Source organism: Eutrema salsugineum, unplaced genomic scaffold (assembly GCF_000478725.1).
Source record: "Eutrema salsugineum unplaced genomic scaffold, Eutsalg1_0 scaffold_9, whole genome shotgun sequence".
Lineage (NCBI taxonomy): Eukaryota > Viridiplantae > Streptophyta > Magnoliopsida > Brassicales > Brassicaceae > Eutrema > Eutrema salsugineum.
In genome coordinates, this window is record NW_006256342.1 from 11373511 (window position 1) to 11394549 (window position 21039).

General features: G+C 47.2%; 2 protein-coding genes and 1 non-coding gene across 3 annotated transcripts; 1 reads left to right on the top strand and 2 right to left on the bottom strand.

Moving 5' to 3' along the window:
- Window positions 1-9025: 9025 nt before the first annotated feature.
- On the top strand, window positions 9026-9132 carry LOC112087268. Its single transcript, XR_002899993.1, has one exon. It is a non-coding gene; the product is annotated as a small nucleolar RNA R71 (small nucleolar RNA).
- A 7290-nt stretch (window positions 9133-16422) lies between these two features.
- Window positions 16423-18555, bottom strand: LOC112086031. The gene has a single exon (XM_024154836.1). The coding sequence runs from the start codon at window positions 18553-18555 to the stop codon at window positions 16423-16425; it is 2133 nt and encodes a 710-aa protein (XP_024010604.1).
- A 758-nt stretch (window positions 18556-19313) lies between these two features.
- Window positions 19314-20716, bottom strand: LOC112086037. Its single transcript, XM_024154839.1, has 2 exons — window positions 19775-20716; window positions 19314-19733 (listed from the first exon to the last, which is right to left on the bottom strand). Exons 1-2 carry the CDS (start codon window positions 20714-20716, stop codon window positions 19314-19316), a joined length of 1362 nt encoding a protein of 453 aa, XP_024010607.1.
- Window positions 20717-21039: the final 323 nt, after the last annotated feature.

Sequence of the window (21039 nt, forward strand, 5' to 3'; positions counted from 1 at the left end):
CAATTCTCACACAAACATTGGCTCGAAAGAAAGATGGGTTCAAGGTGAGGGAACTGATCCATGATGCGGATTCAGCTACTTGAGCTAAGGAAGGAGGGTGGTAAAAACAACGATTCTAGCTCAAGTATGTATATCGGTATCCACAAGCCTATTTAAGCAATGCATCAAAGGATATTTTCATTTCAAGTTCAGGGTTATCACTTAGCTAGAGTTGAGTGTAATTCAGACTTGCTTCTCAGATTCAAATCGTTTCAAGCTTTACAAGCACAGAATGAGTTTCACAAGCATATTTAGTTCAAGTTCTCAAGTTATTTACTCTCTAGGAAAAAATCTATCATTGCTCCTTGCACTGATGCAATCCTACATGATGCAACTAGACTCGATCTTAAAATGCGAGATGCAACTAGAATGATGTAATTTATCACATGTATTAAGCTAAATGAGACTCAAGAATGCAAAAGTCAAATAAGAACAAAGAAAACAAGATCAGAAAACACAAAGCTCCTCCCCCACACTTAGATAACACAGTCCCTTGTGTTATAAAAGCGTGTGAGAGAAGTGAAAAGACAAACTGAACGAATGCAAGATGATATATACAAGATGCATATGTACAAGGTTTGAAGTCGATACCTTAGTCGGAGAGGTCGGATCCCAAGTAGTGCGAGGGATTCGATGTTGAGCAGGATGGAGTGGGCTGACGTGGTGGGCTGCTTTCTGAGGGTTCAGGCAGGAAAGCCGTGGCTGGATTGATCCAGTCTTCTTTGCCTGGTGGAAACTCCGGGTTCCTCGCGTTTGAGCTTTCTCCAACTCCTTCTTCTGTAATCGGTGCGGTTGAGGTCGCTGAGTTCTTATCCGGTGAGGATGGCCTCGTGAGCTGCTTTACCTTCTTCTTCAAATGCCTCACACAATCCACCAATGCGTGGATGGTTTTGTCTTGCCACTTACACCACTTTTGAAGGGTGTTCACTCGCGAATACAGCTTCTTGGTGTGGTATTCAGGCTCACCCCACACTTGCGGATCAAAGTGATAGCGGCCTGCTCCGATCCTTCTCTCATAGTGTCTCTGCTCCTCGTTATCACAATCTTCCGGGCCATTAGTGTTCTCGGGTTTGCTGGGTGCTGCCTTGGTGCATTTGCGTGTTGGTGTGTCGAGAGCTGGGTTATACAACTGGTCTTTGAGAACGTAGAATGAGACGTTACACTGCTTGTCGAGCATGGTGAGGCTTCGGTTAGGCAGTAGAACCTGTGTGCCGTCTCTATGCAGTAGGGTGAAGTTGTAAACCCATTTGTCCCCTGACTTGCCTCCGAAGAAACCACTTTTGCTTAGTATAACTCATCAATGAGATTCAGCTTCTTTGGTGAATCAGGGAATATAAACCCTTGAGCCCTCAGAATCTTGGTGACTATCCAACCGTTCTGAAGTCTTCTTGCTCCTCGCTTCTTGCGATCGCACCATACATTGTGCCGATAAGTGAGCATTTGAATGGCAAAGAATGCACCCAATGATGGTACATGCAGTGGCCCTTGGAACTCTTTCTTGTTCTTCATTTGAGTGATGAACGGCTTCAGTCCGAGTCCCAATAGTTCAAGCTCGGCCGTGTGAATAACACCAGGGTTAAAGGTCGAGAAGAATGTTGATGCTTGGACGCGGTTTGTGTATCTGATCGCAGGGTTCCTTATGCAGCTTGTCTTGCTCTTGCCTCCAAGGTAGGGTCCAAAAGATATCGTTTCCCACAAGGCGGCCAACTCATCACGAGGGTACACAAACTTGTCAAGCGAGCTTCCATTCCTTTCAAACCCAAAGATTTCATCAAGCTCCTTGAAACTGACCTTGCTGTCCATTTCAAACTCAATGTGGCCGAATCCTTTGCCATGTAAATGCTTTGGATCTCTCTTGGGGTAGATGATGACCTCCAAGGTTGCAAGAAACTGCTGTGTAATTCCTTCATAGGCAACATCGCTCATCTCAAAGAACTTTGCCAAGCCCATATTCTCAAAAATGAGGGTCACGTCATCAAGTATCTCGAGTTTCTTCAGCAACTCCAAGTCAGGGAATCGACCTTGAGCCACTCTGATTGAGTTAAAGTGGTCCAAGTATTCCTCAGTGGTTGGGAAGTGCTCATCCTCGGGCTCGGCCTTTGGTTCTTTCTTGGACTTTTTGTCACTGTTGTCTACATAAGGGACTAAGGCTCCGGGCTCGTCGTCATCAGATCCCACAGCTGCCTTCTTCCCGTTCCTCTTTGACTTGAGAGCTGGTGCCAGAGTGAGCTCAGTATTTCTTGCTCGTTTGGGGGTTGGCTCGTCATCGGGTCGCATCGAGGGTTTCTTGCTGGTCTCTCCACTACATGGCACGGCAACGGCTTTACCCTTCAAAACTCTCTTCTGGCCCGCACTTCTGTTTGTCTCGTGGGTAGGAACGGTTCGGTCTCCGGTCATCTGCAAGGGAGATTCTCAAAGAAACCGTCAGAGCCAAGTATATCGTTAAGCACATGTATCTCAAGATTGGCAAGTACAAAACTTTTTCTCTAGCAGAACTGATATTCATAGCTTTTTCAAACATCAAGGAAAGTAAGAACAAGCCAGAAAAACCGATTAGAGACAAGTTATCTAGACATTTCAGCTCAAACACACAAATCATCATTAAGACCGATTCCAAGCGCATTTTCTCAAGAATTTTAAAAACTCAAGAATAAGTGATTTTAAATGCAAAGACCGGTTTTTCGTGTGTTGTCTACCCTGGTGGAATTTACAAAATTGTTCCCAAAGGCCGATATACTCTAAAAGAATCGATTCCACATTTTACAAACATTTAAGCTCGCAAAGAATGAAGGAAAAAGATGAGTTCTTTAAGATGCAAATACCTTTGGGAATGCAAGATTTAAGCTGAACGAGATGCTTATGCAGAGTAGACAACACCCTAACGAGTCTAGAACGCTTGGAATCACGCGAAATGAACGAGAAATGAGTGAGTTGTGTTCATGAAATACAGAGAAAAGAGTCTAGAGGGCAAACTCTGCGTTTTGGCCAAGTATGGAGGTCGGTATGGGCTGGAGCGCGCTTTCCAGCTGGCATTTGGACTGTTGTGGGACTGGTCCCCCCTTCTGCTCCAGCTCCAGCCGTTGACCGCACCAAAAACTACTTTGACCGAGTGTTCAAATTCAAAATGCCGCGCAACCCTTCAAATGGACGGGGTATGGGGATGACGTGGGCTGTACGGACCAAGCCAAATTTTTTCGTGTTACTCTGAGCTGCCTCGACTTGTTCCACCCCGAGGGTACCAAGCCGAGTTGTCTGAGCCCATGCCAACGAGTAAATCCCCATAGCTTTCACGTCTTTTCTTTGGACCTCGCAAAGCCTCTTCTTCGTTCTAAGTGTTTCATGTGTTCTTGCTTTTGATCATTTCTTGAAACCGAGTGCCTCGGCACGCTCCACCACGAGGGCATCATGCCGAGGTCACTTGTTTTTAGCAAAGAACACGTGAGGCTTGGGGGTTTAAACAGGCTGGCCTTGGTGTAAACTGGTCGCGGCCTCGGATCAAGGTTTTTGACCGTTTTAAGTGAACATCGCCCCTCGGTATACTTATACCGAGGTGTTTACACCGTGAGCCTCCCCCACACTTAGTTATTTTACCATAGCACTTATCAGACACGACCATGATGAAATTAAGTCGAGGAATCTAGCTGAGGTTCTCAAGCTTTCACTCGGTAAAAGATGACCATGGTATGAATATACCGAGGGTCGATACCGAGGCTATGTATGCTCTTTGACTTAATTCATCAGGCCGTGTCTTTTTCAAGCTTTCTCTCACTTTCACCCTCAAGGTTCACTGTCTAACTCCTGAAACACTTAACAAACCCTTCAAAAAGCTTCAAATAAAAAGAAAAAGAAGATGAAAAACGAAATATGTACATGGATAAGCTTGGGGTGTCTCCCAAGAGCACTTTGTTTAACGTCGCTAAGTTTGACTTTTCATACCTTTTCAGGCTGATTCCGGTTCAAGTAGAGGAACTGAGGTAGCTCCCTCCCTTGTTTCTGATGCCAAGTAATGCTTTACCCTCTGGCCGTTTACCACAAAGCCTTGTCCATCTTTTCCTTTCAAAACCACGCCTCCATAGGGTCTTACTTCAAGAATCGTGAACGGACCGGACCACCTAGACCTCAGCTTCCCAGGGAACAGCTTGAGTCTTGAGTTAAACAACAGAACTTGGTCCCCTTCTTTGAACTCTCTCTTGTGTATCTTCTTGTCATGGAGCGCCTTGGTTCTTTCTTTGTAGATCTTAGAGCTCTCGAAAGCATCTAACCGGATCTCCTCAAGCTCATGAAGCTGTAAAACCCTCTTTTCTTGTGCGGTCTTGATGTCAAAGTTCAGAAGTTTCACTGCCCACAAGGCTTTGTATTCCAACTCAACTGGTAGATGACAGCTCTTCCCATAGAGCAAGTTAAACGGTGAGGTTCCAATGGGAGTTTTGTAGGCGGTTCTGTAAGCCCACAGAGCATCGTCAAGTTTCTTGCTCCAATCCTTCCTGGATGAGTTCACGGTCCTTTACAAAATGGCCTTTATCTGACGGTTGGAAACCTCCACTTGGCCGCTGGTTTGCGGATGATAAGGGGTGGCCACCTTGTGCTTTACTCCGTGCTTCTTCAAAAGACTCTCAAGAGTCTTGTTGATGAAATGGCTTCCCCCATCACTGATGACTACTCTTGGTACTCCAAACCGTGGGAAGATGATACTCTTGAAGAGTTTTACCACCACTTTTGAATCGTTGGTCGGAGATGCAACCGCTTCAACCCATTTACTCACATAATCCACTGCTACAAGGATATATTGATTCCCATATGAGCTTACAAAGGGACCCATGAAGTCAATGCCCCAACAGTCGAAGACTTCTACTTCAAAGATTGGGTTTTGGGGCATTTCATTCCTTTTGGATATGTTTCCGTGCCTTTGACAAGCTTCACACCTCGAGACCACTTCCTGGGCGTCTTTGAACATGGTCGGCCACTAGAAACCGCTCTGTAGAACCTTGGCAACTGTCTTGAACGCACCTAAATGACCACCATACGATGAGCCGTGGCATTCTTGTAGCACTGGATGGATCTCTTCTTCGGCCAAGCATCGCCTATAGAGATGGTCCTTGTTAAGCACGTAAAGATACGGCTCATCCCAATGATACCTCATCACATCTCTAAAGAACTTCTTCCTCTGATAAGTATCAAGATCTGGTGGCTCTAATCCGCAAGACAAGTAGCTCACAAGATCCGCGAACCATGGAAGGCTTCTTTCCTTGATCGTATTGGCTTCCTCCACCTCTAAGTAAGACCGGACTAACATGAGATGTTCCTCGGGTAAAGCATCATCTATAGGGACCTATTCTTCAATCCTCAGCCTTGAGAGGTGATATGCGGCTCCGTTTTCAATGCCCTTCTTATCAAGTATCTGCATGTCAAATTCTTGGAGCAATAAGACCCATCTCAAAAGCCTCGGCTTAGCGTCCTTCTTAGACATCAGGTACCTCAAGGCCGCGTGATCTGTGTAAACCGTGACCTTTGATCCCACTAGATAACTCCTGAATTTGTCAATGCAAACACAATGGCAAGCATTTCCTTCTCGGTGGTGGCATACTTTTCTTGAGCCGAGTCCAAAGTGCGGCTGGCATAGTAGATCACATGGAGCTTCTTATCTTTCTTCCATCTCCTACAGCATAATCAGATGCATCGGTCATCACTTCAAATGGTAAAGACCAATCAGGGGCTTGTACAATTGGTGCACTGATCAAAGCCTCCTTGATTCTCTTGAATGCTTCCTCACATTCTTCATCAAAGTTGAAATCCACTTCTTTGCACAATAACCTGGTCAAAGGCCTGGCTATCTTGGAGAAATCCTTGATGAACCGTCTATAGAACCCAGCGTGGCCAAGGAAGCTTCTTATTCCTTTCACAGAATTCGGGGCTTGTAAGTTCACCATCACCTCGATCTTGGCCTTATCCACCTCGATGCCTTTCTCTGATACCTTGTGTCCCAAGACAATGCCTTCTTGGACCATGAAATGACACTTTTCCCAGTTTAAGACAAGCCTATGCTCCTCACACCGCTTGAGAACCTGAGAAAGATTAGCAAGACATTCGGAGAAAGAGGAGCCGTATACGGAGAAGTCATCCATAAACACCTCAACTTTCTCTTCAATTAGATCAGAGAAAATGTGCATCATACATCTTTGAAAAGTGGCCGGTGCATTACACAAACCGAATGGCATTCTTCTATAAGCATAAGTGCCATAAAGGCAGGTGAATGTCGTTTCTCTTGATCTCGGGGGTCTATAGGTATTTGAAAGAACCCCGAGTATCCATCGAGAAAACAAAATAAGGATGATTAGCTAACCGTTCAAGCATTTGATCAATGAATGGTAAAGGAAAATGATCTTTTCTTGATGCAGAATTCAATTTCCTATAGTCAATGCACATGCGATGGCCGGTTATAGTTCTTTGGGCTATGAGTTCATCCTTATCGTTTTTCACCACCGTGATCCCACCTTTCTTGGGCACAACCTGTACAGGAGATACCCACCGAGAGTCAGAGATTGGATATATTATCCCTGCCTCAAGGAGCTTTAGTATCTCCTTCTTAACCACCTCTTTGAGGTTCGGGTTAAGTCGACGTTGGTGCTCAATAGAGGACATGGCTTGGTCCTCTAGGTGGATCCTGTGGGTGCATATATCAGGAGAGATTCCTCTAATGTCAGCCAAGGAATACCCTATGGCTCTCCTGAATTTCCTTATTTCACTAAGTAATGCACGTTCCTCATGCTCAAGCAAGTTATCGTTTATGATCACAGGAAAAGTAGAGTTTAGACCTAAGAATGCATACCTGAGCCCTGTTGGTAGAGGCTTGAGCTCAACAGGGGGTGTGTGTGCCTCATTCCAATTGGCATCAAAGCTGCATTGGCCCGGAACAGCTTCCTCGGCCTTTGCTTCATTCTCGCGCGGTTTACCATCGGCCTCGGTATGAGTTGTCACGGCCATGATATCCCGAGGTGTCTTTTCTTTTCCCTTTGACTCCTCGCTTTCTAGAATGTCGAGGCTGCTCGTGTGGAGCTCCAAAAACCTCGCCCCAGCTCCAAGTTCCCTCGGTTGGTCCAAAAGACGCTTGTACACCTCGCTTTCCTCGTTCAAGTACCCATGCTCGCTTTGTTCCCGCGTTAAGACCACTTGTAACGGATCCTCTGCGTTCAACTCTTCAAGGAGCTCATCAGCCAGCTCCTCCATTACCTCCACATAGAAAACCTGACCTCCAATGGTCGGTTTCTTCATCATTTCCTTCACGTTGAACTTCATAGTCTCGGAACCGATGTGTAGTTCAATCATTCCTCCTCTCACATCTATTATGGCTCCTGCGGTTGCTAAGAACGGTCGGCCCAAGATGATAGGGTCTAATGGTTCCTCGTCCATCTCAAGAACTATGAAGTCCGTGGGGATTTCTATCTCACCGATCCTCAAAGGTAGATCCTCAAGCAACCCCACCGGTAATCTAACCGATCTATCAGCTAATACAAGAGAGATCTTGGCTGGCTTGTAGCTTTTGTATCCCAATCTCTTGGCCACCGTGTAAGGCATTAAGCTCACAGAAGCTCCAAGGTCACATAAACAGTTTGAGAACTTCAGGTGACCTAAAGCACACGGCAAAGTGAAGCTGCCCGGATCGGATAGCTTCCTTGGTATAGATCTTCTTTGTATTATGGCACTGCACTCATGGCTCAGTATCACCATACCCTGGAGCACCTTTGTCTTGTTGAGGATCGCGTCCTTTAGAAACTTCCCAAGCTGGGGTATAGCTAAGAAAGCATCTATAATGGGTAAGGTGAGTTGCGTGTTCTCCAAGTGTTTCTCAAAGACCGCCTTGGCCTTGTCTAGGATTTTCTTTTTGAAACGCCCTGGGAACGGTATCTTGGGTTGATAAGGTGGTGGTGGAACATAGGGCTTTTCAAGCTCGGTTGTCTTTTCCACCTCTTTTCCTTTGTCCTTGATCGGTTCTTTCTCTAAGACCGCTTCTTTACACGCATCGTCTGAGGCTGCCTCCCCCTCTAATTGCTCATTGGCCTCAATGAGCTTTGTCTTAGGCGTTGGAGTTTGTAATTCCTTACCACTCCTCAATGTGATGGCGTTCACATACTCTTTAGGGTTCGGCTCCGGTTTACCTGGTAAAGCTGGGCCTCTCGATGATGTAGAAGCTTGATTCTGCTTAAGCTCTCTGATATCTTGCTGCATTGTCGCGTGCTGGCTCTCAACCCTTTGCTGGCCCTGTAACAGTTGCTGTAGTATCCCACAGACGTCGTTCCCCATTTGATTCTGACCCGTTCTCTGAATCTGTTGTTGATTACCCATCGGCTGCGGATGGAACCCTGGTGGAAACTTGTGTTGCTGCGGTTGGTTGTTGAAGTTGTTACTCTGAGCCGCTTGATTCTGCTGAGTGTAGCCGTGTTGTTGCCCACTGAACTGTTGCTTGTGATGGAAGGTATTCTGAAAAGGAGCCTTTTGAGCATAGCGTTGTTGTTGTTGTTGAGCAGGGTACACTTGGTCTTGAGGGTTAGCTACATTCGGGTTTCTGTATGAGAGGTTTGGGTTACTGTTGTAGTTGTTAAACCGCTGATACCTCTGCTGATTCCCTATGTAATTCAGCTCCTCTTGTGTTAGACCATCTTCATTAACATTGTCAAAACTTGGCCCTTGCTCATCAAACTCGCCTACAAAGTGTATTGGCTTTTGAGTCGCCATCAAAACCTTGTCAAGCTTACTCTGAAGCTCTCTTATATCCTTTTCCATGTGCTGTTCATCACTAGATCCCTCTGTACGGTTTGCTCTATCAAAGTCCTCTCCATACGTGTCATTGGACATGGCTAGGTTCTCAACTAGTTCCATTGCCGCAGTGATCTCTTTTCCAAGAAAATTCCCATTTGAAGCTGTATCGAGTTGGTTTCTGATCTTGGGGAGTGCACCTCGGTATAAAGTACTCAAGAGGGATGCCTCTGAGAAGCCGTGGTGTGGGCATTGGTTAGTGTAGCTTCTAAACCGTTCCCAAGCTTCACTAAAGCTCTCGTTATTGTGCTGCGTGAAACTTGAGATCTGATTCCTGAGCTTAGCCGTGCGTGATGTGGAAAAGAACTTTGATAAGAACGCCAGTTTACACTGCTCCCAGGTTTGTATAGAACCCCTCGGTATATTCTTTTCCCACTGGTGTGCTTTATCACCGAGGCTGAAAGGGAACAAGCGTAGCTTGAAGCTATCTTCGGAGACGCCATTTATCTTGGTTAAGTCGCAAACCCGATCAAATTGATCTAGATGCTCGAGAGGGTCTTCTCCAGCCAGACCGTGGAACTTTGAGTTTTGCACCATATTGAGCAGGGAAGCTTTAACTTCAAAGTTGTTGTTTTGAACTGGTGGAGCTTGAATCCCAGCTCGGTATTGGTGCGCATTAGCTCGGTCATTCTCTCCAACACAGATTGGAGGATGTTGTCTCTGAACTTGGGGCGGTGGCGGATGAACATGATGGGCTTGTTGTTCATTTCTATTCGCTTGGTGTTGGTTTTGCTGAGCAAGCCGTTCGTTTCTTTGAGCCTGTTGCTGATTAACATAGGCTTGTTGTTCATTTCTTCCTGCCTGCGCCTGATTAGCCTGAGCCTGGTGCTCGGCTGCCTGAGCCTGTTGCTCCATTTCTGTTGTTCTGCCATTCCAAGTCTGTCAAAGTGCCGTTCTCTCTCGCGAGCTCGCTTTTCTAATCTGTCGATGTTATAGTCGTATGGGAAAAGCGATCCTGTGCTCCGAGACCTGGTATTCATGCACCTGAAAACAAAACAAGAACTTGGGAAGAAGTTAGTAAAACAAAGGAAAGAAAAGCTTGAACTCAAGAAAAAACAAGAGACTAATGCTCCTACAAGTTGGCAACGGCGCCAATTGATAACTAAGAGTTTTCAGGCTCTTAGAAGGGTTATCAATCCCCTTGTCAAAGTAGTATAAGGGGTGTCAAACCAAGCTTGTAAACGAGACACTAGCCTATGTCATTTGTTCACTTAAGTCAAGACAAGATGATAAAAGTTTGGTGACGATGATTAACAGGCAAATGAGCAATAAAGTTAAATAAAAGCAGAGATTTAAACTAATCAAGATGCAAATAACAAACAGGTGATTTAGATGATGGTAATAAATGATAAAGGCAGAAGCTTTAGACAGGATATTTGACTCGGGTGCTTCCAAGTTAGACTAAGGGGCTAATGAATCATTTTATCAAGCGATTTCATTTGACTTTGAACTCAAGGCACGTTAATCTTCTCATGAAAGTATTAAACGTCTAAACTGATCCTCTTTCATACCAAAATCCCTTTTGAGAAGCACGAATCAGTCAGCAATAAGAATCGGTTCAAAAACGTCATTTAAGAGAACAAACTATCACTCTCGCGATGAAAGACTCTTAAACCCTTAACCGAGTGGTTCAGACATTTCTACAAACACTTCTGATGCGAGATATGTCTCAGATCTGAACCTCAAGTGATGTGCTTGGACCCAGCTTAGAGATCTCGTCGGTTAAGGAATAAAACATGCAAGACTAGACACCTAAACCCATTAATCCACCTTGAAAGCACCCTAATCTACCTATCTAAAGCCGCTTAAACGACTACTCACTGATCATAACGAGCTCACTAAGTCCTTTGCAAGACGTGTAGCTAGTCATGATAAGGAGTTTGATGTTGGATGATAAAAGAAATAAAGAAAGAACAAGATTCTGATGCAAAAACGAGATATCGGATTAGATTAATCAAGTTTCACAAAAAAGGAAGTTCTTAGAGCTAAAAACAGATAAGAGATAAGATAACTAGGTTTTTTGTCTCAAAATGTATTTATAGCAAAGGGAAAGTGTCGCGGGTCAGCCCGGAACAAACCGGGTACTGAACCGCCTTCTTGGGTTGATGGGTGAGTGCCACGGTGTGTCGGAAAGTGAAGCCGAGGTCTTCATGCCGAGGCGTGCACGTGAGTCAGGATCCAGATGAAGATCTCGTGAAGAACACGTCAAGAACATGCATGAACCCTAGTCTTTGATCTATCCTCACGTGTATGTTCTTGAGCCATTCTGTTCTTGATTCTGCGTTCGTGACAAGGGACCTCGGGATAAAATGTCGAGGGGTCATGATGTCGAGGTGCTTGGGAGAACACAGTCCGGCATGCCCGCCGAGGTCATTACACCGAGGTGTACTTTCAACACTTAGTCGTTTCCAGCTTCAGTTCTTACATATGCATGCCTCGATCTAACCATGCCAAGGCTTTGGCACGAGGTCTAGTCCAGAATACTTCCTCGACTTGAGTGACGCCAAGGTAAAGATACCGAGGCTTGTGAAAATACTTAGCGCGTATCGCAACTCTTTTAGGCTTGTATCGACCCTGTCACCTTCCGGAAGCAGTAACTTTCAGCACACGACTCCAATTGCTCTGGGATCAGTTCCACAGTCAAGATGACTCAATAAGATCGAACTTTGGTGAAGAAACCATCGGAGCTTGGGGAGTGGAAGGCTTCCTGGATTTAACATCTTTGCGCCGCATTGAAATCACCGGAAAATAGACTTTTAGACCGATGTGAACTCCGGAGACCCTATCTTCCAAACAATTGCTCCGAATTGAGCGATTCCAAATGCTCTGAGAAGATCTTCCATGGATCTCGAACTTTGGTGAAGACCGAGTAAGCTGGTTCGGTCTGGAGGGGCTCCGTCCGCCATGATCTTTGAAGTTCGCCGTTCAGTTCTCGGGTATGCGCAATGCTGGTGAATGCTCCGGAAGCCATATCTTTCTCTCCACTGGTCCGAATTGGATGATTCTAACTGTTCTGGAATCTTTTCTTGATTATCTCCAACTTTGGTGAAGACCCCGCCAACTGATTCGGACCGGAAGGTTCCCCGGATTGCTGATCTCTGAATTGCGCGGGCAAGGACAACTTTTGGTCGTAAAAACCTTCCCGCGGTAAGAAAAATGGCTGAGGGCTGTGTACCGCGGTAAGCTTTTTGGTCGTAAAAATTCTTGCCTCGGTCAAAAACTTGTCCCATGGTATTTTTGCACTCGATACTCGATTCTGGCCGATCGGTAAGGTTTTTGGCCGGTAATGAGCGTACGGTAAACATTTTGGCCGAGGTTTCCGACCAGCCGGTACGAGATTTGGCCGAGAAATTCCTCCAAGCGGTTTTCACCATTTTTGACCCTTTTCTTCACCGTTTTCTTTTCTGTTCCTCTTCTTAGGCTCCAATTGGTATCCAAAGCTCCTGATAAAGACTTCAAAACATGCAAAACTCTTTGGGACCTAATGCAAGCCCTAAGTCCTATTTTAACGCCTAAAGACTCAATTTACATGAGAAAACACATGATGAGGACTCTATAATGCAATCTAAATGATGTAAAATATAGACATATCAGAGCCCTTCCAACCGTTCATCCGAAAACGACAAGGCATCGAATCGCTCAAGTCCATCAGGTGCTCGCTCTCCAAACAACGAGCCGTCGGTTTCGACGAGCCGTCCTCAGGGCCCCGCTTATAACGAAGATGGAAATTTAGCCGCAGTGAAAGCTGAAGAGGAAGCTTTTCCCTTTGATCTATTCGAGGCGAGGCTTGAATTAGAACGTCTCATGGCATCCCGAGGTGCTTTTTCGTCCGGGCAAGGGAAACAAAACGAGTGAAAAGACAAAAACCTGACCCGCCCGGCTCCACGCTCTCCTCCCCAGACTCACTCGAGGCGTTGAGATGTCGCTTCAGGATATCCGAGGCAGTAGAATTTATCCTGCCAGAAAAGAATGACCGAGCCGACAAACCCCCTGAGAACCACTTTACTCTGTACGAGGCGTTCTTTGAGCTTTGTTTTCTCTGGTTTCCGATCCCCGGAGTTATCCTTGAGTACCTCTGGAAACATGGGATCTTGATCTGGCAGATTATGCCGAGGGGTCTGCGACACATGATCGGCATTCTAGTTCGAAGCTTTGAATGCAGGCTTGACATTGAATTGAATCACCTGTTAAACTTGTTGGAGATCAGAAAAGCTCCAAAGGTAGATAGATTTTATATTTCTAACAAGCCCAATCGCCGGATCATAGGTGGTTTTCCAAGCAAATATCAATTTTGGACCGAGCGCTTTTTCTATGTCCTGGTGAACGAGGCGTCAGTCGGCGAGGATTACGTTCAAAAAACCAAGACCGCTTGGGGACCACTTGGTAGCCGATCCGAAGCTTTGTCTCTGCTCGGAACTGTTATTATATAATCTCCCCTTACTGAGCTGGTTGTTTTCGTGTTGTTTTTGCAGTTCGGAGTATTCTTCCGCCAATTCCCGACGACCTCTTTGTTGTTTGAGATTCTCTCGCGGCCCGAAGAGTTAATTGGAGGAAGCATTTTACGTTTGAGAGAGTGAAAAGAGCGCAAGTTTTTGCTGGAGTTCCTGTTAGCTCTTCGTCTTAAAATTCCTCAAGAGACACAAGGGAGAAAATGGTGATCATTACTCTTAGAGATAAAAAGAGGCGCGAAGAAGAAGAAGCTGCGAGACGAGCCATTGAGGCTGCTCAAACGGGGGCCGAGGCTGTCCCTCAACACGTTCCGCCGAGCCGTGATGATGAGGGCGCGACCCGAGCTGTGGGGGTGAACGTTGCCGAGGTGAACGAGAAAGAAGTGGCGCCCGAGGTGGAACCGAGTGAAATCATTCCCGAGGCGCTCAAAGACGACTCCGCGGCGCGGAGTAAAACTCCTTCCAGCTCGGATATTCTGGCTCTTCCGAAGTTATCCAGGCCTCCGGCTTCACATCTTCAAAAGCACGATTCTGGTCGAAAACGTTCGGCCGCTAATAAAGGGCAAGGCGTGGCTGTTCAAAAAGACGAGCCGCCTAAGAAGAAGCGCAAGCCAGTGTCTGATGATCCCGCTTCTCGCAAGTTGGTTGTCGACGATCCAGACGCCTCAGCGGTGATGTTCTCGCGTGTCAACAATGCTAACACGCGTCTTCCTCCTCATGAGAAGTTGAGGAGACCAAGGTCTTATGGCACAGCGCGGCACCAAGGTATGTTCTGTTTACTCACCTTATTTTATCAAATTTTGACTAAGTGTTTAACGCGTACTATTCTTTGCAGTTTGTAGCGGCCATCAACGAGTTGATGGCTGAGTACGAGGCGGACCTGTCCAAGGTCGAACGTCACCTGGACGAGGCTCGGAACGAGACCGCGGCGGCGAAGGGGAAGCTGGACGAGGCGATGACCAGGGTGTCAAGGCTGGAAGAGGAGAAGATAGTTCTTCGTACCGATGTCGACAAGGTTTCCACCTCGGTCATTCGCCTCGAGAAGGCCAGGAGAGCCAAAAGCACCGAGCTGGCGTTGCTTAAGAGGCATATCGAGGCCAAGGATGCCTTGTTTGATGGTAAGGTCAAGCGTGCGAAGAAGGAAACGAGGCGAGAACTGACGGCTAAGTTTTAGGAACGCCTCGCCAAGGTAGAAGAAGGTCTAGCCAAACTCGAGAAGGCTAAAAACGACGAGAACGAGCTGGGGCAGATCAAGGGCAATCTTGCTATGATCAACGACCTGAGGAAACCGGATGGCCCAACACTTGATGACGAGGAGGCGAAGCTAAAAGATTGGGAGCACGAATACGTCGATGACGAGGCGTATGATCGCATTGCTTCTGAGATCCAAGGTGAGCTCGTCTTCTCACCTGCGTCGCCGGATTCTGTAGACTCCTGTCTAGGTAACGAACCGATCGAGGAAACAGCGGCTAACCTGGGCGTTGTTGATCCAACCGGATCAAATGCGGGTACACCGGCCCTTGCGAACCTCCTTTCTGAGCGGGAAACGCAGTCCGCGGCTTAACTCACTCTTCCTTCCCTCATCTTTTACTTCATGTGTTTTTGTACTAAAGACTTTTATGCTTTTATCCATTTTTTCGAACTCTTATGTAATTGGTGTTTGGACGGCTTTATCCACTTGACTATTGATTTTATTGGTGGATTGATTTAGTAGCGGTTACCTTCATCTTTCCCCTTAGTCGTTTTTAGAAATGTTGTCTTTGCCTTTGAAGGTTTATTAATGAATTTTTTTGAGGAAGCATTGGCTGGGACGGATTGTTGTCGACTGGTTTTTTCGAGCCGAGCCGAGGGGGCTTTCGTTTGCTTCTCTGGCTGAACTGTCACGAAAGATTGCTAGAAAGCTGGACTAAAGGACGTGTTGTTACAGATTCTGTTTAAGTTTGAAACCCGAGTTGGGGTTGATTCTTTTAAGGGATTGTCGTTCTTTGTGCCTTCGACCGTAGGAGCCGAGGTGTTTGAGTTAGAAAAGATTCAGTGCGGAGGTATTTTAGGTTGGATTTAGTTTTGGCCGTTCGAGGCGCTTAGGTTGGAACTCTTGTTGCCGAGGTCTATGTCCTGAAACGACATCGAAGTTTGATTATAGATCGGCGTTCCCGAGAGGGTGAATGCGTTTGCCGGGTTTTAAGAGTTCGTTTCGGTTTTAGAGAAAGCGATGTAGTCTCGACTTACAGTCTCGTGTGCGATGACGAACCGTGGTGACCGATACGTTTTTGGTCTTAAATTTGTATAGCGCGCTTAATTTCAATCCATAGAGGATGTAGCTTGCACCCTCATCCTAGGAAAGGTGGTTAAGAGTCCATTTAGAGAACTTTGTGACTGTTGCCTCGCTGTGGCCAGCAACGAGGCGAGGTATTTGGAAACGTAGTTTGCCGAAGTAGATGCAAGAACAAGTAAATGTCTAGGCGAAGTGTACATAAGTGATAAATGAAAACTAGCCGGAGTGGCGAGTGAATTAAAAATCCGAGGTGAATCATGAAACAACTAACTAGTTTAAAACGAATGGAAAACTGGCCGAAGTGGCTATGACCCTAGAGATAGTAGACGAGCCAAAATTGTAGAGTTAAGGAAGGTATGTGTATACGTACCCACTTCCCCCCCCCCCCTTTTTAGGAGGGGGGACAGCTGAACCCGTCCGAGGACGGGCTGCCTACGTACCCTTTGCAGGGATCAAGTCGTCCTGTATTTCATGTTGAGCGTGTTGTAGCCTTAGTGATAATACTTCTTCAGATGCATTGCATTCCACGATCTTGGAATTGCTTCGTCAGCTACCGTCGCAAGTTCGTAGACTCCTGGGCGAACTACTTTTGTAATCTTGTAAGGACCTTCCCAATTTGCTCCGAGCTTTCCCGCATTCTTCTTTAAATCTTTGACTTCGGACATTTTTGTTGTAGTACCTCGCCGTTGCTTGTTAGTAAATTTGGATTCGGATTAGAGCTTGGTCGCGCCTTTCGTTGACCAAATCGAGCTCGTCCAGCATCATTAAGTGATTCAAGCCCTCCTGTCCTGGCAGAAGTCTTTGTCGAATACCTGGGCAATCCACCTCGAGGGGAATTACGCATTCTGCCTAATAGACTAGAGCGAATGGAGTTTCTCCAGTACCTCGGCGCGGAGTTGTCCGATGCGACCAAATGACTCCTTCGAGCTCGTCTGCCCATCGTCCTTTCTTGGCGTCAAGCCTCTTTTTTAGATCGTCTAGGATTGTCTTGTTGGCTGCTTCGGCTTGTCCGTTCCTTTGGGGATAACTTGGCGTAGATTTGCTCAAACGAATTTTCCATTTCTCGCAGAAAGCTTCAAAGCGCGTTGAGATGAACTGGGATCCGTTATCGGTGACTATCTCGTAGGGGACCCCATGTCGGCAGATGATGTTTTCCCAGACGAAGTTTTCGACTTGAGCGTCATTTATGCTCGCGTAGGAATCGGCCTCGACCCACTTAGAAAAATAATCCGTGAGGACGAGCAGAAAGCGCTTCTGCTTCGATCGATGTAGAGGTCCGACTATATTCATCGACCATCTCATGAAAAGATAAGGTGATGAGATCGATGACAGCAGCTCGGTAGGTTGGTGGATTGTAGGCGCGTGCCATTGACATTTCTCGCACTTCGCCGTAAACCTCTCGCAGTCCTTGACCATCGTAGACCAGAAGTAACCGTGCCGTTTTATCTTGATCGCGAGTGACCTTCCGCTAGAATAGTTTCCGCACGCGCCGCTGTGCACTTCGTGCATTATTTTTCTTGCCTTCGGTCTCTCGACGCATGTTATGAGCGGTCCTAAAAATCTCCATTTAAACATCTCGTCGTCGACGAGGACATATCGCGCGGCCTGAGCTTTTAATTTGCGGGCTTCCCACTTGTCGGATGGTACTTCTTCATTGGCGATATATACTCGGATGGCTCCGAGCCATTCTTGGTCGCAGCCGTACTCCAGCTCGGCTGGTGAGGCGTCTTCATCCATAGGGCTTTTTTCGCCGCTCTCTGGTTCCTGCTCAGGAGGATTTATCCGCCGAACTCCTTCTACTTCTGCGATGCTAGGACGTTCGATGAATTTGACTAGAATTGTTCGTCGGAGGTCTGGGTCTGAAGTCGAAGCAAGTGCTGCCAAGGCATATGCCGAGGTGTTTTCACCTCGGGGTATTCGTGTGAGCTCAAACTCGTCGAACTTTTGCACCAAATCTTGGACCACTTTGAGGTAAGCTCCCATTCGTCCATCCTTCGCCTCGTACTCTCCGTTGAATTGGCATGCTACAAGCTGTGAATAGCAAAAGGCTCTTATCTTTTGAACTCCGATTCCCTGTGTCAATCGTATGCCAGCGATTAGTACTTCGTATTGTGCTTTGTTGTTCGAGGCGTGGAAGTTCAGACGAAAAGACTGCTCCAATATTTCCCCGGTGGGAGAGGTGAGACGGATTTCTATTCCCGACCCGTGTTTAGATGACGAGCCGTCGACGTGCAGCGTCCATACTTCGTTTGGGGTTGGCTTGGTCGTCGCCTCGGCCGGAAGTTCGATGAGAAAATCTGCGAGCACTTGTGATTTCGCAGACGACCTATTCTGATATTCGATATCGTACTCGCTCAACTCTATGGCCCATTTGGCGAGCCGCCCGAATTGGCTCAGGCTGTGCAGGATCAAACGCAGCGGAAGTGTAGCGAGCACAACGATCGAATGTGATTGAAAATACGGACGCGGCTCGCGAGCTGATACTACAATGGCTAGGGCAACCTTCTCGATCTGGGGGTAATGGGTCTCAGCATCGGTCAGTGTCTGGCTGACGTAGAAGATGAGTTTTTGCTCGGATTGCTCTTCCCTTATCAACACCCCACTCACAGCCGTAACAGATACGGCGATGTAGAGGAAGAGGGGCTCTCCTTCAACTGGTTTCGCCAAGATCGGCGGGCTCGCCAGATAACTCCTTAACTCCTGGAAAGCTGTATCGCATCGCTCGTCCCACTCGAACTTCTTATTTCCTCGAAGGGTGTCGTAGAAAGGCAGGCACTTGTCGGTGGAGCGGGAAATAAATCTGTTTAGTACAGCGACCCTTCCTGTGAGCCTTTGAACTTCTCGCTTCGTCCTTGGAGAGGGCATCTCGATTAATGCGTTGATCTGCTTAGGATTTGCTTCGATGCCTCGGTGAGTTACCAGGTAGCCGAGGAACTCTCCCGAGGTAACCGCGAATCTGAACTTCACCGGGTTTAGTTTCATGTTGTGTTTGTTTAACTGCTCGAAGCATTCTCGTAGGTGCGCGGCATGGTCTTCCTCAACATGTCATCGATGTAAACCTCCATGGTTTTTCCAAGCTGATCTGCGAACATTTTATTTACAAGCCGCTGATCTGCGAACATTTTATTTACAAGCCGCTGATATGTTGCCCCTGCGTTCTTGAGTCCGAACGGCATGACTTTGTAGCAGTATACCCCGCGATCGGTTATGAACGCCGTTTTTTTTCTGGTCGTTGGGATGCATCAGGATTTGGTTGTAACCAGAAAACGCGTCCATAAATGTTAACAACTTGTTTCCCGCACTGGCTTCGACGAGCCAGTCGATGTGTGGTAGTGGGAAACTGTCTTTTGGGGACGCCTTGTTGAGGTCGATGAAGTCTACACAGACCCGCCACTTGCCGTTCTTCTTCTTCACAACCACCGGATTCGCGAGCCAGTCCAGGTATTTGGCCTCGGCGATTGATCCTACTTTGAGCAATCTCTCCACTTCGTCGTAAACTGCTTTAGCTCGTTCGGGTCCGAGCTTCCTCCTTTTTTGCTTAATTTGTTTGAAGGTGGGGTCCATGCGAAAGTGTCGATATTCTCCTTGAGGAGGGACAGAAGCTCGCTTCTTAGAGGCTCTTCTAGCTTAGTTCCGATTTCAACTCGTCGTTCTGGACATGCCTCGTCTATACACACCGAGTCCACCGCATCACATGCCGGCTCGGCGCGCATTTTGCGGCTCTCCGCAATCTTTAATTGCTATAAGAGTTTCGAGAGCTCGTTCGCAGGCTCTCGGTCCGTCTTTAGCTTTTTGCGATCTACATCTGCTCGTGCATCGGTAACGGGGTTCCTCAACTTATGCTCCGCCAGGCAACACATTCGCGACTCCTTCTGCCTTCCCCAAATCATTTTAATGCCTGTTGGGGTTGGGAATTTGAGGCAGAGGTGATAGGTTGAAGGGATCGCCCTCATCGCGTTGATCCACGGAGTTCCCATAATCACATTGTAGATTGCAGGGTGATCGGTGACACAGAATTCGAGGATCCTAGTGACTCCACCGGCTACCACAGGGAGACTATTGTGCCCATAGTTATTGTCGTTTCTCCTGAAAATCCGGTTAGAGGTTTGGGGATCGCTGTCACCTCGGAGAGATCGATTCCCATCCTTCTGAGTGTCTCCCTGAAAATAACATCTACCGAGCTCCCGGTGTCGATGAGTACTCTTGCTACGTCGTGGTCTCTGATCGTCAATTCGATCACTAGTGGATCATTGTGTGGTCTATCTATCCCTGCCGTTTCCTCTTTGGCGAAGGAGATCATCGTGTTCGGAATATCGGTCGGCTCCGTCCAATTTTCCTTCGCTTCGGCTCGGCGCTGGTAAGCCTTAATGGAAGACACTGTGTCTTGGTAGTATTGGGAGCCACCCATGATCATGTTGATTCTTTGCCTCGGCTCGGGTCGTTCTTCGGGTTCACCTCTCCTGTCGCGCTTGGTGTTATCGCCTCGTCGGGGAGGATTTCTGGGTTCTGCCGTGCCGCTCGGCTCGGTTCCCTCTTTTGGCTCATTAGGGATGAGGTCTTTGAGATTCACCGCGTTCTGGAGCTCTCCCGTTGCCATCTTAGCCGCGAGTTTTGCTCCTAGAGTTCGGCATTGTGCTGGTGATACTCGCAGAACGCCTTTTCGTCGTAGTTGGTGGGTCCTCTTACCCAAGTTTTTGCTGCACAGCTCTCCTCTTCTGCGTCTAGTGCCTACTTGGTAATTGTGGGCACCTCTGCTTCTTGGTTCGTCCGAGCTTTGCGTTGTTGCGTTGTGTGATGGATTACCTTTCTTCGCGGGGCGCGTCAAAATTGAGCTCCGGATCGCTGCTTTCGTTGCTTCGTATTGTTCATCCAGATTCTTCATTTCTTCTTTGTTTACGACGAAGTCTGACGACCGATGCAAGGCATCTTGAATCGTTTGTGGCGTGTTGAGGGCCATTTCCCGTCGGAATTTGGATTTGTACCACAAGGACCGCTTCAGAGCTTCGAGTGCAGCCTTGTCGCTTATTCCTTCTACTTTGGACATGGTCGCCTTGAACCTTGCCATGTAATCCCGGAGCGGTTCATTCGGTCCTTGGGATAACGTCCACAGGTCGGCATCAGAAGTTCCTCTATCCATGAACATCGAGTATTGCTTAAGGAACAAAGCGGAGAGCTGTTAGAAACTGCCGATTGAATTGCGCTCCTGTCTCAAAAAACCATTTGAGCGCGGTTCCCTTGAGATGTTCTACGAAAAGTAGGCAATATCCGGCATCTACTTCCCGCTCGGTCAGATTGGCAGCGTTCTTTGTGAAAGCTCATCCCATTGCTATCCGGAATGCTGTGATGTGCGCCTTCGGGTCGGTCGTTCCTTCGTAGAATGGGATTCTCACCTTCCCAGGCTCGGGGATCCTAGCTTTCGTGATTCTCGCCATGAATGGTGTTCTCTGGGTTTCTTCGAGCATTCGA